Source organism: Chrysochloris asiatica, unplaced genomic scaffold, assembly GCF_000296735.1.
Source record: "Chrysochloris asiatica unplaced genomic scaffold, ChrAsi1.0 scaffold00090, whole genome shotgun sequence".
In the NCBI taxonomy this organism is placed as follows: Eukaryota; Metazoa; Chordata; class Mammalia; order Afrosoricida; family Chrysochloridae; genus Chrysochloris; species Chrysochloris asiatica.
In genome coordinates, this window is record NW_006408608.1 from 9,411,508 (window position 1) to 9,426,510 (window position 15,003).

General features: G+C 46.8%; 2 protein-coding genes across 2 annotated transcripts in view; both read right to left on the reverse strand.

Annotated features, from left to right (window-relative positions):
- Positions 1-1,551, reverse strand: part of TNFRSF1B (tumor necrosis factor receptor superfamily, member 1B) — an 82,413-nt gene extending 80,862 nt beyond the window's left edge. The window contains exon 1 of the mRNA XM_006866424.1: positions 1,347-1,551. Coding sequence (XP_006866486.1) covers positions 1,347-1,551 — 205 coding nt within the window. The remainder of the gene's footprint in view (positions 1-1,346) is intronic.
- A 426-nt stretch (positions 1,552-1,977) lies between these two features.
- TNFRSF8 (tumor necrosis factor receptor superfamily, member 8) overlaps positions 1,978-15,003 on the reverse strand; it is a 121,379-nt gene continuing 108,353 nt past the window's right edge. Inside the window, exons 16-18 of the mRNA XM_006866425.1 lie at positions 12,995-13,020; positions 11,464-11,671; positions 1,978-2,222 (exon numbers count right to left, since the gene is read on the reverse strand). Coding sequence (XP_006866487.1) covers positions 1,978-2,222; positions 11,464-11,671; positions 12,995-13,020 — 479 coding nt within the window. The remainder of the gene's footprint in view (positions 2,223-11,463; positions 11,672-12,994; positions 13,021-15,003) is intronic.

Sequence of the window (15,003 nt, forward strand, 5' to 3'; positions counted from 1 at the left end):
CAAGTCGGAACCGACTCAGTGACCCCATGCACAGCAGAACCAAACAATGTCCGATCCTGTATAACAAGATCTTATTATATAAGTAAGTTTGGGGCTTCAAAACGTCTGTGGATAAACGCAATAGAAAGATATAGACATGTGAACATTAAACAACAAACAAGAATAATTCACAATAAAATACTAGAATTTGAACTTTAGTCCATTTGATGGTCTTAACCACATATAAATGTTAGTATTTTTCTTATCTGAGAATATGAAAGAAAAACAAGATCTGTATTTGATGTACTGAAGTTCAAAGGTAAGTTGATAGGGATCTCCCAAATATGCTTAATTGAAAGGACACTTCAATAAAATGAACTGTAGGTTGTATCATGTCCCATAATGCACTGCAGTGTGGAGTCCTGGTGTGGCGCTGTGGGTTACTGCCCCAGACTGCAAAGCCATTTGAACTGCAAGGTTGGCAGTTCAAACTCACCAGCCGCTCCTTGGAAACCCTATCCAGGGTCGCTATGGGTCGGAACCGACTCGATGGCACTTAACAACAACAGCAACATAATGCACTGTATTGTTCTTCGTGAGTCAGTATACATTACAAAATGACTTAATAAGCGTTGGACAAGTTTCATAATAAAACTGTGGAGCTCACGGATATGAAGGCACAATCACTTACGTTTTGGACCCAATACATCACAGAGCCCAAGCTGCCTGCTGAGCTGATTCCGAGTCAGAGCGAGGTTGCAGGACAGAGCAGAACTGCCCTACGGAGCCTCAAGGCCGCCATCTTTACGGAAGCCTGCAGGACAGAGCAGAACTGCCCTACGGAGCCTCAAGGCCGCCATCTTTACGGAAGCCTGCAGGACAGAGCAGAACTGCCCTACAGAGGCCCACGGCCGCCATCTTTAGGGAAGCCGCAACTTTCTCCTGTGGAGAGACTGGTGGTTCAAATGAGGTGCCAAGAGCTTTAACTTCAGTGTCACCAGGGTGCCTTGCACTCGAGATCAGGTCTCTTTCAATAACAAATGAAGTAATACAGTATTCTTTCAGTTTATTGAACAGATATAATGAGGCCAATAGCCATCACCTCCCAGGACGCCACACACCTTTACTTCCTGCTTCTCTGGCTGTGGGTCCCCAGCAGCTCACAGATACCTCGCCCCAGGAGGAGCCTTGAACCCAAACTCTCCTAGATCTCACAGAAACCTGGTGCGCTCCCAGAATCAGGCGGACTTCTTACACAACTGAGGTTTTATAGTTGGCTGTTGGCTTTGATCTTGACCTGGTTTAGAACTGCACGGTACAGGTGTGCTCTGAAGGCAACCGAGTTTAAAATTCCAGCGATAGCTAACCTCGGTGTCTGCCACCATGCGATGATGATTGTTCATGCGAGTTCTGGCGGCGGGCGCCCGGGGACCCCGCGGCCGTCACATCCTGCGTCGCGCTGCTGGGACAGGGTGGGGGTGGGGGTGCCGCGGATGGCTTCCTGCGCTCGCTCGCCTTTAGTTTGACCTTTCCTTCCAGTGTGTCTGAGGGAGAGTGACTGCGCGTGCGCATGTGCCTTTGACTTTTCTTTTGACTGAGGAGAAACCACCATAGGTTGTGGCTCCACATGGGCCACGTTTATAGTAGCCAGGGGCCTGCACCCCGCCCTCAGGGGTGGCTACGGTGGGGAGGGTGTGCCTAGTCCCCAGGGCTCCTGGAGGTGTTCCACTTGGCAGAGGCACAGGCAGAGTCTGCAGCGCCAGAAAACATGGCTTCAGATCCAGCCTCCTGGGAATGTCTCTTGGGTATAATAAGCCCAGGGTCCTATGAGGGCTGGGTGGGGCAGCTAGGTAAAATGCCAATGGAGAACTCAGAACCACTCTGTGTTGATGATCTACAATCGGTGCTAGATGCTGAAAACTCAGTCCAGTCCAGCTGGGCCTCTGCTCCTCAACGTGGTTCCCCAACTGGCCTTCCAACACCAGGCCAGGTCAGGCCTCACTTCTCCGAGGTGGTCGAGGGCAAGGGTTCCTTCTTCCCTTCCTCCTCTACTGAGAACATGACATCCCCATAGCTGCCCAGAGGTGGTTCTGTTTCCTGCTCTGGGTAGTGGGGGGCATGGTCCACCTCCAGCTCCTCCTCCAACTTGGACTCCACCGGCACTGCCACCACCCGGCTCTCAGGCACCTCGGTGTTCACCGTCCCCACAATTACTGTGTCAGCCTTCATAATGTAGATTTGTTCTGCAATACAAAGGGAGGGGTGAGCGGATGAGAGACCAGAGCCCAGCCGGGTTGGCAGCAAGGAGGAGGAGGAAGGTTGAGTCTCAGGTACCAGCAATGGCACTCCTGGTCCGTGGGACCCCAAGCAGGTGACACAGTTTTTTGGGTTCAGTAAGCATCACCCATCTTACAGGTGAACTAAGGCTCAGAAAAAGCAGCTAGGAAGTGGGTCTCTGAGGAGTTCTAAAGGACTAATCAGTGCCTGTGGGAGAAAACACACAAAAAAATAGCAGGTACCAAAAAGACCAGGCTTATTGGTCAGAACGAGACTGGTAAAAAAAAAACCCAAGACTCTGGTCCTCAGTCATCCAGCAAGCTTAGAATGAAACTCACCCCCTTGGCTCAACTTTCAGTCAAACAGCCGATGAGCAATAATACCAGGAAGGTGCGTTCATTAGAAGAATCGCCCATACTGGACCAGAGGGCAGCATTGCCCTGGAACAACACTCAGAAGACAGGAAGGGACAGGGCAGAAGGATGAATGAAAACAGCAAACACAGGAAGGAAGTGCAAAAAGTTCTGTTACATTGTGAGGCTTGCAATCAATGTCACAAATCATAACGTGTATGAATTGTTTAATGAAATACCAATGTGCTCTGTAAACGTCTACCCAAGTCACAAGTCAAGGGAAAACAGAAAATCAGCAGACACTGACTACAGAACGGTGTGTGAGGACGAGTACACGAACTCCTGGAGGCACGATCCTTAGTTTACAGGTAAACAAGCTGCCCACAGTCATCAGGTTCTTAGCAGAAGTCACAAAAGAAATTCCCATCCTGCCTGGCTGCCCCTTCTGCTCCCTGGGGCAGAATGGGGCAGGGGCTGGGTAGACAGCCTGCCTTCTTCTCTGCCCACAAGCTCATGGGCAGGGCCTGTCCATGTGCCTAAAGCACAAACCTAGTGGTCTAACTCATCCTGGTTTGCCTGGGACTTTCCTGGGTGTCAGTACTGAAAGTCCCTGGTCCCAGGATCTTCCTCAGTCCCGGCCAAAGCAGGACAACTAGTCACCCTACAGAAAACTTTATAATTGTTGTTGTTAGGTGCCGTAGCATCGGTTCCAACTCATAGCAACCCCTTATAGGGTTTCTGAGGAGTGGCTGATGAGTTCAGTCTAGTGCTTATCCTACAGTGCCACACCAGAACTCCAGAATCCTGCTCTGGGCCTATATATGTCAGCATTTATGGCTTACTGCTGGTCTTTCAACTGTTTCCTTCATAGCTGAGCTTACCTGGACCATAGTAGGTAAGTATCTCTTGGATTAGTGTCAGAGCCCACCCCATAAAGGCACAATCCCATGTAATCCACACTACAATTTAAACAAAGACTACTGCCCAAGAAAGCGGGAAGTGGGGAATCTTGGGCCTCTTCCAAGTTACCACCTCAAGCTTGGGGAGGGCAGGTCTCCTCACTGCTCTGCTCAGGGGCTCAGGAGGCTGAATGGGGAAGCTCTAGGCCGAAGTGTAGAGCTGGGGTAGGTGGAGACCAGAGACCCCCTACTTCTTTGAGTAACCTGGTTATACTCCTCCAAAAAGATTCTCAAGGCTTCCTGCACCCTTTGTTCCATTGCACAATGGAAACAGGGAAAGAGAGAAGTTCCAAAATAGAAGCAGGAACTCCTGGGAAGCTAAGGGGTTGGGCAAGTCAACGTGTTGGGCCCCCTGAGCCCAGAGAGAGAGACACAGGGCAGGGCCTCAGGCCCCAGCTATCTGCCCTTCACCAGCACTCACCCTGGGAACCCTGGCTGCAGGGACTGGACAAAACAGTTTTCAGAGGTGGTGAGAAAAGGCCGTCCAGGAGGCTAGAGAGGGCACAGAGGCTAGAGGAGGGCAGATGGGCAAGGGGCATAGAGAAGGAGAGAGAAGCTGGCAGAGGAAGAGACCTGGGCATGGTGAAGGTGTGGGAGGTATTTAGGTAGAAGAACCCAAGCTAGGGGCCACCCACGAGTCTTCTGACTTTGCCCTCATTGCAGTTGGGGAAGGGATTCCTCCAAAAGCTACTTGGACTTCCTGCCCCACTCAGGGCTTCAGAATTCAGGGAAGTTGCTTTGGTGGGGTAGAGGGTACAGGTGGCAGGAAGGGGGGTACTCCCTGCCTAGCACCTAAGAGAAGGGGAACAAAACCCCTCAGCTCTTCCCCAGCCCTCACCTCCCCTCCTGAGAAGAAGAGCCATAAGCTCAGACCCAAGACTGGTCACTCCTAGAAAATGGGATGTAAAAATGTGCCTCTAGGTGATATTGGGAGGACAAGGGGTCCCCTATCTCTGGGGTGCCCAAGAAAGCCCGAAGGCCTTCCCTCCCTTGGTGATAGAGGGAGGTACTACCATCTCTCTTACCAGAAGGCTTCAGGAAGGCTGTTCAGGCCCTGACTCCCCAGGAACCTTCTAGCTCTTCATCCCCGTAAATGCCCAAGCCCACTCACAGAGTACCAGGCACTGCACTCAGTGAAGACCAAATGTTCAAGTCATCATGGTGTCACTAAGAGGATTCCGGGGGCACAGACTACACGGGGTGATACTTTTTGACTCTTTTGTGGTGCTATGGGTTAATGCACCGGATTGCAAAGTTGGTTTGAACCACAGGTCGGTGGTTTAAGCTCACCAGTCGCTCCTTCTCAGAAATACTGGTTATGAGTTGGAACTGACTCCATAGCACTTCCCAACAACAGTAGTCATGGGCCAAACTATCACGATTTCTCAATGACAGTGATGCTTCACATCCCGTGGTTCCATCTGCACGTGCTAAAAGCACATGCTGGGTTTTTTTTCATTGGTGCCGGTGTTTTTATAGTCACTGATTTTGTCCAGTTTTCTGGTTTTAGCTACAATATTGTGGTAATTAGTATTTGTGGGATATCAGTAACTCCTTTAAGAATGAAGTCATAATTAAAGAAAAAAAAATCAAAAAAGGCTTCTGCTCTGTTACTAATAAGGAACTTTGGTAGCATAGTGGTTACGAGTCGGCCCGCTAACCTAAAGGACAGCAGTTTGAAACTACTAGCTGTTCTGTGGGAGAAAGATGAGGTGGTCTGCTCCCGTAAAGATTTACAGCCTCAGAAATCCCATACAAGTTCATATGAGTCGGAACCAACTCCATGTCACATAGCCACCACCAACCACCAGTTACTAATAGTCTTGTAACTAAAAATGTTTCTATTCAATGTAGAAAGATGTTATGAAACAATGTTATTTTTAGTAATCATTTAATCTAAGAAATATGAGCCCTGGTATGGTGCTGTAGGATAAGCACTGAACTGCTGAACTGTAAGATTGGCAATTCAAACCCACCAGTTGTTCTCAGAAACTCTATGTTGTTGTGTTATGTGTGGTGGAATCAGTTCTGACTCATAGTGACCCTGTATAGGGTTTCTGAGGAGCAGCTGGTGAGGCTGAACTACCAATTCTGTGGTTCAAAACGACCGTATGGTCGAGAGCATACCAGAACTCCTGGAAACCCTATACAGGGTTGCTTTCAGTTGGAACCGACCCAACAGCACATAAGAAAAAGAAGAAACAGTACATGTAAGCAATTCCTAATTATACTTATTCTGTGATTATTCTGGAGTCCTGGTGCAGTACTGCAGGATAAGCACTGAACTGATAACCGCAAAATCAGCAATTCAAATCCATTATCCACTCCTCAAAGACCCTATACAGGATTGTGTGAGTTGGAATTGACTCGCTGGCACTTAACAACAACATATTTATTCTATGATTATGTTGTTGTTGTTGTTAAGTACCATGGAGTCAGTTCCAACTCATAGTGACCCTGCACAGGGTTTCTGTTCTGAGGCTGTAAATCTTTACAGGAGCAAAATGCCTCATCTTTCTCCCGTGGAACTGCTGGTAGTTTCGAACTGCCGACCTTCAGGTGAGCAGCCTGATTTGTAACCACTATGCTACCAGAGCAACTATGATTATAGTTGGTAGTAAACATTACTAATGCTCTGTGTGGTCTGGTCATGGGAAAAGGTCCACATCAGAAGTCACTGTCCTGGAGAATATCACCAGTAATGACACCACTGAAATTAGGACTTCTTAGGAAACCTGAAGGAGAAGTTTTGGACGGTATTTTCCAAAATACTTCGCCACCACCTTCCCCCAAATAAAGCTTGTTGGAAGCTGTAATTACAATCCACTAGTGGCACTGTAGGTTAATGCCCCAGACTACAAAGCCATTTGAACTGCAAGGTCGGCGGTTCAAACTGACCAGCTGCTCCTTGGAAACCCTATACAGGGTCGCTATGGGTCAGAATTGACTCGACGGCACTTGACAACAACTTGCATGTCAGTTTGTCGTACTGTGGTGGCTTGTGAGTTGCTGTGATTCTGGAAGCTATGCCAACGGTATTTTAAATACCAGCAGGGTCACCCATGGTGGACAGGTTTCAGATAAGCTTCCAGATGAAAACAGACTAGGAAGAAGGACAGACAGACTACTTCCGGCTATTTAGTCACTGAAACCCTTATGAGTAGCAGTGGAACACTGTCAGCACCAGAATATTGAATACTGAAACATGATGCAGAGCAGCAGAATATTGTCAGATATAATGCCGGAAGATGAGCCCCTCAGGTTGGAAGGTACTCAAAATGCCACTGGGGAAGAGCTGCCTCTTCAAAATAAGAGTTGACTATAGCAGATCCATACTTAGGCCCATTCCAAAGAAAGATGATCCAAAACAATGCTGAAATTATCAATTAATATCACACACAAGTGAAATTTTGCTTAAGATGATTCAGAAACATTTGTAGCAATATATCAACAAGAAACTGCCAGAAATCTAAGTCAGATTCAGAAGAGAAGGTAGAATAGCAGATACCATTGTTGATAGTAGATGGATCTGGGCTGATAGCAGAGTTTATTATTGACTAAGTAAAGGCATTCAGTTGTGTAGGTCACAATGGATAACACTGAAAAGAATGGGAATTCCAGAACTTATCTGTGCTCATGCAGAACCTGTAGGTAGACCAAGAAGCAGTTGTTTGAACAGGACAAGGGGATACTGCATGTTTTAAAGGTTAGATGTACATCAGAGTTGAATCCTTTCACCATACTTAGTCAGTCTATCTGCTGAGCAAACAATCTGTGAAGCTGAACTATAAAAAGAAACCCATGGCATTAGGATTGGAGGAAGTCTCATTAACAACCTGCAATATGTAGGTTGCACAACCTTGTCTGCTGAAACTGAACAAGACTTGAAGTACTTACTGTTGAAGATCAAAGACTACAGTCTTCAGTTTGTATAAAGAAAACAAAAATCTTCACAACTGGACCAATGAGCAATATCACAATAAACAGAGAAATGACTGACGCTGTCAAGGACTTCATTTTCTTGGATCCACAAACAAGAGACCATGGAAGTTGTAGTCAGAAAATCAAATGATGTATTGCCCTGGAAAAATCTGCTACAAAAGATCTCTTTAAAGTGTTAAAAGCAATGATACTACTTTGAAGACTAAGATGTGTTTTGCCCATACCCTGGTATTTTCATTTGCCTCATATGCATGCAAAAACTGAGTATCAATAAAGGATGACCAAACAGGTATTCCATTACTTACTGATAAAGTGATCTAAAACAAAGAGTTTTAACAATTCCATTACCAAATTTGGACTCTTGGTGTGACATCATACGATAAGTACTGGATGGCTAACAGAAAGGTCAGTGGTTCAAACATACCAGCTACTCCTCGGAAACCCTATGCAGGATCACTTTGAGTCGGGACTGACTTGATGGCCACTTAACAACAACATTATTTTATTCACTGAAGTCTTGGATTTGGCCGAGATCGCCCTTCACTATTCTTAGTCTCCTTGATTCTAAAGTCAAGACACATCTAATTTTTAACATATTAAAACTATTATTTGACTTTAAAAAAAAACAAAACAAAAGAGAGTTGACCGCGATGACACGAATGGAGTAAAGCTATTAGAAACTTCATTTGCTGAGGGGGCACAACTCAAAATGAAAGGAAACCAATTTAAAATCTATTAATAATTGGAATATGAAATGTACTAAGTATAAACCTAGGAAAATTAGAAATTGTCAAAAATGAAATAGAAGGTATATACATCAATAACCTAGACATTACTGAGCTGAAATGGACCGGTATGACCATTTTGAATCTGACAAACACATGGTTTACTAAGCTGGGAATGACAGATTGAAGAAGTATGGTGTCACATTCATCATCAAAAAGAATATATCAAGGTCAGTCATGAAATACAATGCTATCTGTGATAAGATAATATCCATATGCCTACAAGGAAGACCAGTTAATTACCACTATTATTCAAATTTACAAACCAACCACTAAAGCCAGTGATGATGAAATTGAAGAATTCTACCAACTTCTTTACTCTGAAATTGATCAAACATGCAATTAACATGTATTAATAATTACTGGCGATCGGAATGTAAAGGTTGGAAACAAAGAAGAAGGGTCAGCAGTTGGAAAATATAGCCTTGGTGATGGAAATTATGCTGGACATCATATGATAGAATTTTGTAAGACCAGTAACTTCTTCATTGCAAATATCTTTTTTAAAACAACATAAAAGACAACTATCCACTATTTTCAATAACCTCATATGCATGTGAAAGCCGGACAGTGAATAAGGAAGACCAGAGAAGAATTGATGCCTTTGAGTTATGGTGTTGGAGGAAAATATTGAAAGTGCAATGGGCTACCAAAAGAACCAATAGATCCATTTTGGAAGAAGTGCAGCCAGAGTGCTCCTTGGAGGCCAGGATGGCCAAACTTCGTCTCTCACACTTCGGACATAGTGTCAGGAGGGACACGTCGCTGGAAAAGGATATCATGTTTGGTAAGGTGTAGGGTCAGAGAAAAAGAGGAAGACCCCCAATGAGATGGATTGGCCAAGTGGCAGCATTGGTGGACTCAAGCATGGCAACAGTAGAGAGGTTGGCCCAGGATTGGGCAGTGTTTCGTTCTGCTGTGCATAAGGTCACTGTGCATAAGTACCGACTTGATGGCACCTAACAACAACAACAACAACAGCATCCACGTGGACCTCACCAGATAGGATACAAAGAAATCAAATTGACTACATCTTTGGAAAGAGACAGCGGGAAAGCTCCATATCACCAGACATAACAAGGCCAGGGACAGACTGTGGAACAGACCATCAATTGTTCATTTGCAAGTTCAGGTTGAAGCTGAAGAACATGAAAACAAATCCATGAGAGCCAAAATATGACCTTGAACATATCCCACCTGACTTTAGAGATCATCTCAAGAACAGATTTGATGCATTAGACACTGGAGACAAAAGACCAGGAGAGTGGTCTTGTGGGACGACATCAAGAACATCCTACAGGAAGAAAGCAAAAAGTCATTGAGAAGACAAGAAGTCAGAGAGACTCTGAAACTTGCTCTCCAGCATAGCTATTCTAAAGCAAATGGAAGAAGTGAGGTGGTACAAGAGCTGAATAGAAAATTTCAAAGGTCAACTCGAGAAGACAAGGGCAAATATTATTTAAAAATGTGAAAAGACCTGGAGTTAGAAAACCAAAGAGAAGAACATGCTCAGCATTTCTCAACCTGAGAGAACTTAAGAAAAAATTCAAACCTCGACTTACAGGAGTAAAGGATTCTATGGGCAAAATACAAATGAAGCAGAAAGCATCAGGTCACTATGAGTCGGTACTGACTCAATGGCACCTAACAACAACAACATATTTCCAATCATTTCCGTTTAGTATAAACGATTCTGCCCTTAAGAATTCCAGCCACTAGTATTTGCCATAGAGTGTCAGAACAAACCACTAGTCTCTCTAGAATTATCTGAGGGCCAGTTACCCCTTCAGAAAAGACAGTGGGGGGCTACAGGGTCCCTATCCCCAGGGCATCACAGCCAGGTTGCAGGAGGAGGGACAATCCTATAAACAGCTGGGCACTGTGGGACCTGGGAGGGGGGAAACCAGGGTCCGAGGTAGGGGGTAGAGCAGAGGAGCATCTGTTCTAGATGGGAAACTGGGATGGGCCAGGAAGACTTCCTGGAGGAGGAAGCACTACACAGAGCCTTGAAGGGTATCAGAAATTCACTAGATCCCAGAGGGTGGAGTTGGTTGCTCCAGGTCTGAAAGTGAGAGAGGGCTCAGTATTAGGAAACTGCCGCAACATGAAAGGATCAACCCAGAGGCCCAAGGATGGGATGTCAGAAGGGAGGGCAGGGGAGGCTGATGGGAGAAGTCAGAATCAGGACTCTGATGGTGACAGGAAAAGGCGGACTTAAGCAGGATGGTGATATGGGCAGGTGTGGATTTGGGGAAAAACACTCCAGTTGTACCAGGGTGGAGGGAGGCAAGAGAGAAGCAGAGAGACCCAACGGGTTGCGGAGGTCTGTCCTAGTTGGAGGGCAGCTTTAGTTCAGGAACTGCTGGGTGTCTAGGCTAGATCCGGCTGTGGAGTCCCTGTAACACCTCAAAGGCTAGTGGCAGTCTGGGCAAGCTTCTGAGTCCAGCAGACCCAAGTTCTAGTCCCAGCTCTGCCATTTAGCAGTTGTGTAATAGAAAAGTCATTTCGCTCCTCAGGGCTCCCATTTACCCAATTATAAAATGGAGAGAAAGACATTATCAGAAAGTTGTGTGATAAATAGGGATGACGGAATGTGTGTAACAAGTGGCAGATCTTGTAGCCACTGGTGTGTCTTCCTTGTGTCCCTGTGAAGGGCTGGCTCTTTGTTAGAGTAATGCAGGGGCAACAGCCGCTTTGCATTCAATGACAGCAGGCACCAGGCTGGGAACTTTGTGTGCACTGCTTCATTAAACCTTCACAAAAGCCCTGTGAAGTTAATAGATGAAGTGAAGCCAGCTGTGCTGCACAGGAAATACTGTTATTTAACACTTCCACAATATTTAGGGGTCCTGGTAACACTGTGGTTAAGCATTTGGCTGCTAAACAAAAGGTCAGTGGTTCGAACCCTTCCGGCACTCTGAGGGAGAAAGATATGACCGTCTTAATTCAGTAAAGATTTACAGTCTCGGAAACCCTAGAGAGCAAGTGTACTCTGTCCTACAGGGTCATGAGGGACTCGTTGGCAAAGAATTTGATTTAGTTGGGGTTTTCACAAAAATCATGTCCTAATTCTTGCCTGAGGCCTAGGACCCAGCGCCATTTCCCCCCCACCCTACCCACTACCCCTTTGACTCTGTTCCCACTGGAACCCCCAACCAACCAACTCACCAATCTTGTTATTGGTGTGCTCTGAGGTCACCCGGGGCTCAGGGAGGTCCCGAGGAGTTGAAGGTCCCTCAGTTGGGCTGGCCCCCAGCAGCCTCTGGCTCTCTAGGCAGGCTGTACTCACACTGGGGCAGGTGTCCACAGCCATGGTGCACATCAATCCCCGCTCTTCTGGGCCTAGTTCTGCCACAGACATGCTCCGGCAGTGCTGCTAGGACACAAGGAAGTGGGTGTTGATGGAGGGTACCCCAATCTTTTCTTTGTTTGTGTTGCTTTGAACTTGGACTGATAACAAGACTAACAGCCAACAACTTATATGGTGCTTACCCTGTACCTGGCCCTGTTCTAAGTCCTTGACATTTATCAATCCTCAACAATCACTCCAGGTAATAGTGGCATCTTCCCATTTTACAAATCAGGAAACTGAGGCCCAGAGGAGGCAAGTAACTTGTTCAGGGTTAAACAGAAAATATCTGGGCCAGACTGGAACCTTGACAGTCTTACTCTAGAAAAGTCTGTAAGGCCAGCTCTGGACTCAACTGCCTTCTGGAAGCCCTCCAACACCACTAGTCTCTGGTTCCCAGTGACACTGCAGGAATGAACCACATTCACTGGAGACCCTTGCATACAAGAGCCTGGCCCTGTGCCTTCTGAGCTGACCTCTCCCCGACTCTGGTCCAGGGCAGGGTGCCTGGCTAAGTTGTGCGGTTGTAAGAATCAGTGGTAACATTTGCAAAGCCCCGGCTCCACGCATGGCACTCTGTGAGCATTGATAAAAGATAAAAAATCTTTTCACTCTTACGAGGAAGCTCAGGATGAGAAAGCACAGGCCTCGGAGTCCCACAAACCAGGATTCAAATCCATATTGATCTACTTTCCAACTGTGTGTCCTCAGGCCCCCACCTAGCCTCTCTGGGCCCCCTGTGTTTCCCCTTCTATAAAATAGGACAACAGTACCCACCTCAGACCACAGGAGAGAAAACACAAAGCAAACTGTCTAGGGCATAGGAGGGGTACAGGAGATGGTGGCTGATTCCTGGGGTGGTGTTGCAGGATGATGCACTGGAATGCAAGGTCAGTTTGAACTGCAAGGTTGGCAGTTCAAACTCACCAGCCTCTCCTTGGAAACCCTTTACAGGGTGGCTATGGGTTGGAACCAACTCAATAGCACTTTAGCAACAACAACATTGATTTCTTATCCCAACTTGGAGGAGTTATGGAGAAAGAGGGAAAATAAACACAGGCTTCCTTCTGACCAGACCTGGCACCCAGTGTGGCCCAAACCAAATCCTCCATCTGGCAGGCCTCTCTGGAAATCCCCATCAGGCTGAGCCAGGAGCTGGAGGCTGCTGTGGGGGCAGGGAGGAGGGCTGGCTCCCTGGGCGGAGAGTTCCCTGCAGTGGGGCAGACCTAGCTTGAGGCAGGGAAACTTCTTCCCAGGCTGTTTGGGAGCATTGACTCATCCCACAGGTCACAGTTAGGAAAGAAGTCAGATTTAGGGGCATGAAGTTGGAGCAGGGGAATGGCTGCTTACTGTGGGCTTCTTCCCAGTCCTGGAATCTGCAAAAAAAGAAAAAAGCAAGAGTTATGAGGTCCCCACAGACACCCCCCTCAGCCTGTTGGCACTAGGCCCCTGGATGGTCAGTATTGCTGAGCTCTGCCCAGCAGCCAGGTCCTTTGGTCTGCAGAGCAGTGGACATGTTGGAGATTCAGTATTCCCAGCTGTGCAGGTCTGGGGCACAGGCCTCCCCAGTGGCAGTGATGACATGGATAGCTCTGGGGAACCACCGTCCTCTGGATGTGACTCAGCTGAAGTGGACTCAGCTGATCAACCCACCAAGACACACTCCCCTCAAACATACACACAGGGGCACAGAAGTGGTCCTCAAAGACACACAGTAATGGGAGGCATAGAAGTGGCCCACTCAACCAAAGCCAAGGTTTCTATGGGGTCAGAAGTGGATCTAGGAAAATCAAAGCCCCCAAAGTTCCAAGCAGAACTCACAGGGAAGCCCTCTCCATGGGAGACAGAGATGGGCGAAAGCCTTAGGACCTCAGCTGGACACTGTGTCCAGACATGCCTGAGGTCAGTCCACTCTGGGGCCTTTTTGGCTCAAGCCAGCCTGGGTTCAGTTTCTTATTAACTTTCTACAGTTTCTCAGTCACCCCACTTCCCTTGACTTTTGTGGGCTCATGGGGTATTTAATTGGAGTCTTAGGGTTCAGCTTTGATCGTCCCTTTATCAGCCCCTACTCTCCACTCCAATTTTCTTTCCTATTAAACAGGGTGCCAGGTCATGGTCAGGAGTACACTAACATTTAACCATGACCCACTGGCCTTCCAAAAATACTGAAGAGGGTGCCCAAGTGGCGAATCTATCCATGAGCAAATCAAGCCCCAGTTGTAGCATTTAACAACACCCAAGAAGGCCATCTACAGATTCTTGGGAGTATGTTTTGTTAGGTGCACATGCCTGACTAGAGAAATTGGCCACAAGTTGCCTGTGTGTGCAGCTAAGTCACCTTCAGAACAGACCATCAGCTCTGGAGAGCTATGGGCTCCCAGCTGAAACACTCCCCGAAGGCCAATCAACCAAAATAACACAGGTAAGACTGGCAGCTTGAAGGTGCTACTGAAACACCAGGTGAGTTTGGGAAACGCTCTTATCAATGGAAACAGCTTTGAAGTAGAAGTGATCAGCAGCAGGAAGACAGCATCTAGTGGAGAAAGAGCAGAATGATGACTTGTCATTCAATGACATCGGTCAAGTCCTAACCCCTCCTACCTGAGAATGTGACCTTGTTTGCAAACAGGGTCTCTGCAAGTCAAGATGAGCCCAAACCCATTGCCATACAGTCCATTCAGACTCATAGTGGGACAGAACAGGGTTTCCAAGAATGTCATCTTTATGGGGAACAGACTGACACATCGTTCTCCCACATAGCAGCTGGTGGGTTTGAACCACCAACCTTTTAGTTAGCTGTCAAGCACTTCACCATTGTGCCACCAGGGCTCCTTAAATTAAGATGAAGTGAGTCTTAACCAATATAACCGATGTTCTTATAAACAGAGAAGAGATCCAAAGACAAGGAAGACAGCCATGTGGAAACACACATAGAGATTAGCCAAGGATGCTAATCTCTGGTAGCCTTGGCACTAGGCCCCTGGATGGTCAGATTAGCCAAGGCTACCAGAAGCTTAAAGAGACAAAGAAGGATCCTCTCCAAGCAGAGGTAGTTGTTGTGTTGTTGTTGAGTGAAATCGAGTCAGTTCCGACTCATAACAACCCTATATAAGGTTTCTAAGGAGCAACTGGTGAGTTTGAACCACCAACCTTGCCGTTCAAACTGACCTTGAGGTCGAGTGCTTATCCTATGGTACCAGACCAGTGGGGAACATTTTCTCTGCCAAAATTTATATCATTCCCAGGTCATACAAAATTATCACCTTAAAAATTAGCCTGCTGTATTTGATCAAACATTTAATTAACTCACCCCTAATGGGCTCTGGTAGCGTAGTGGTTACGAATCGGGCTGTGAACCT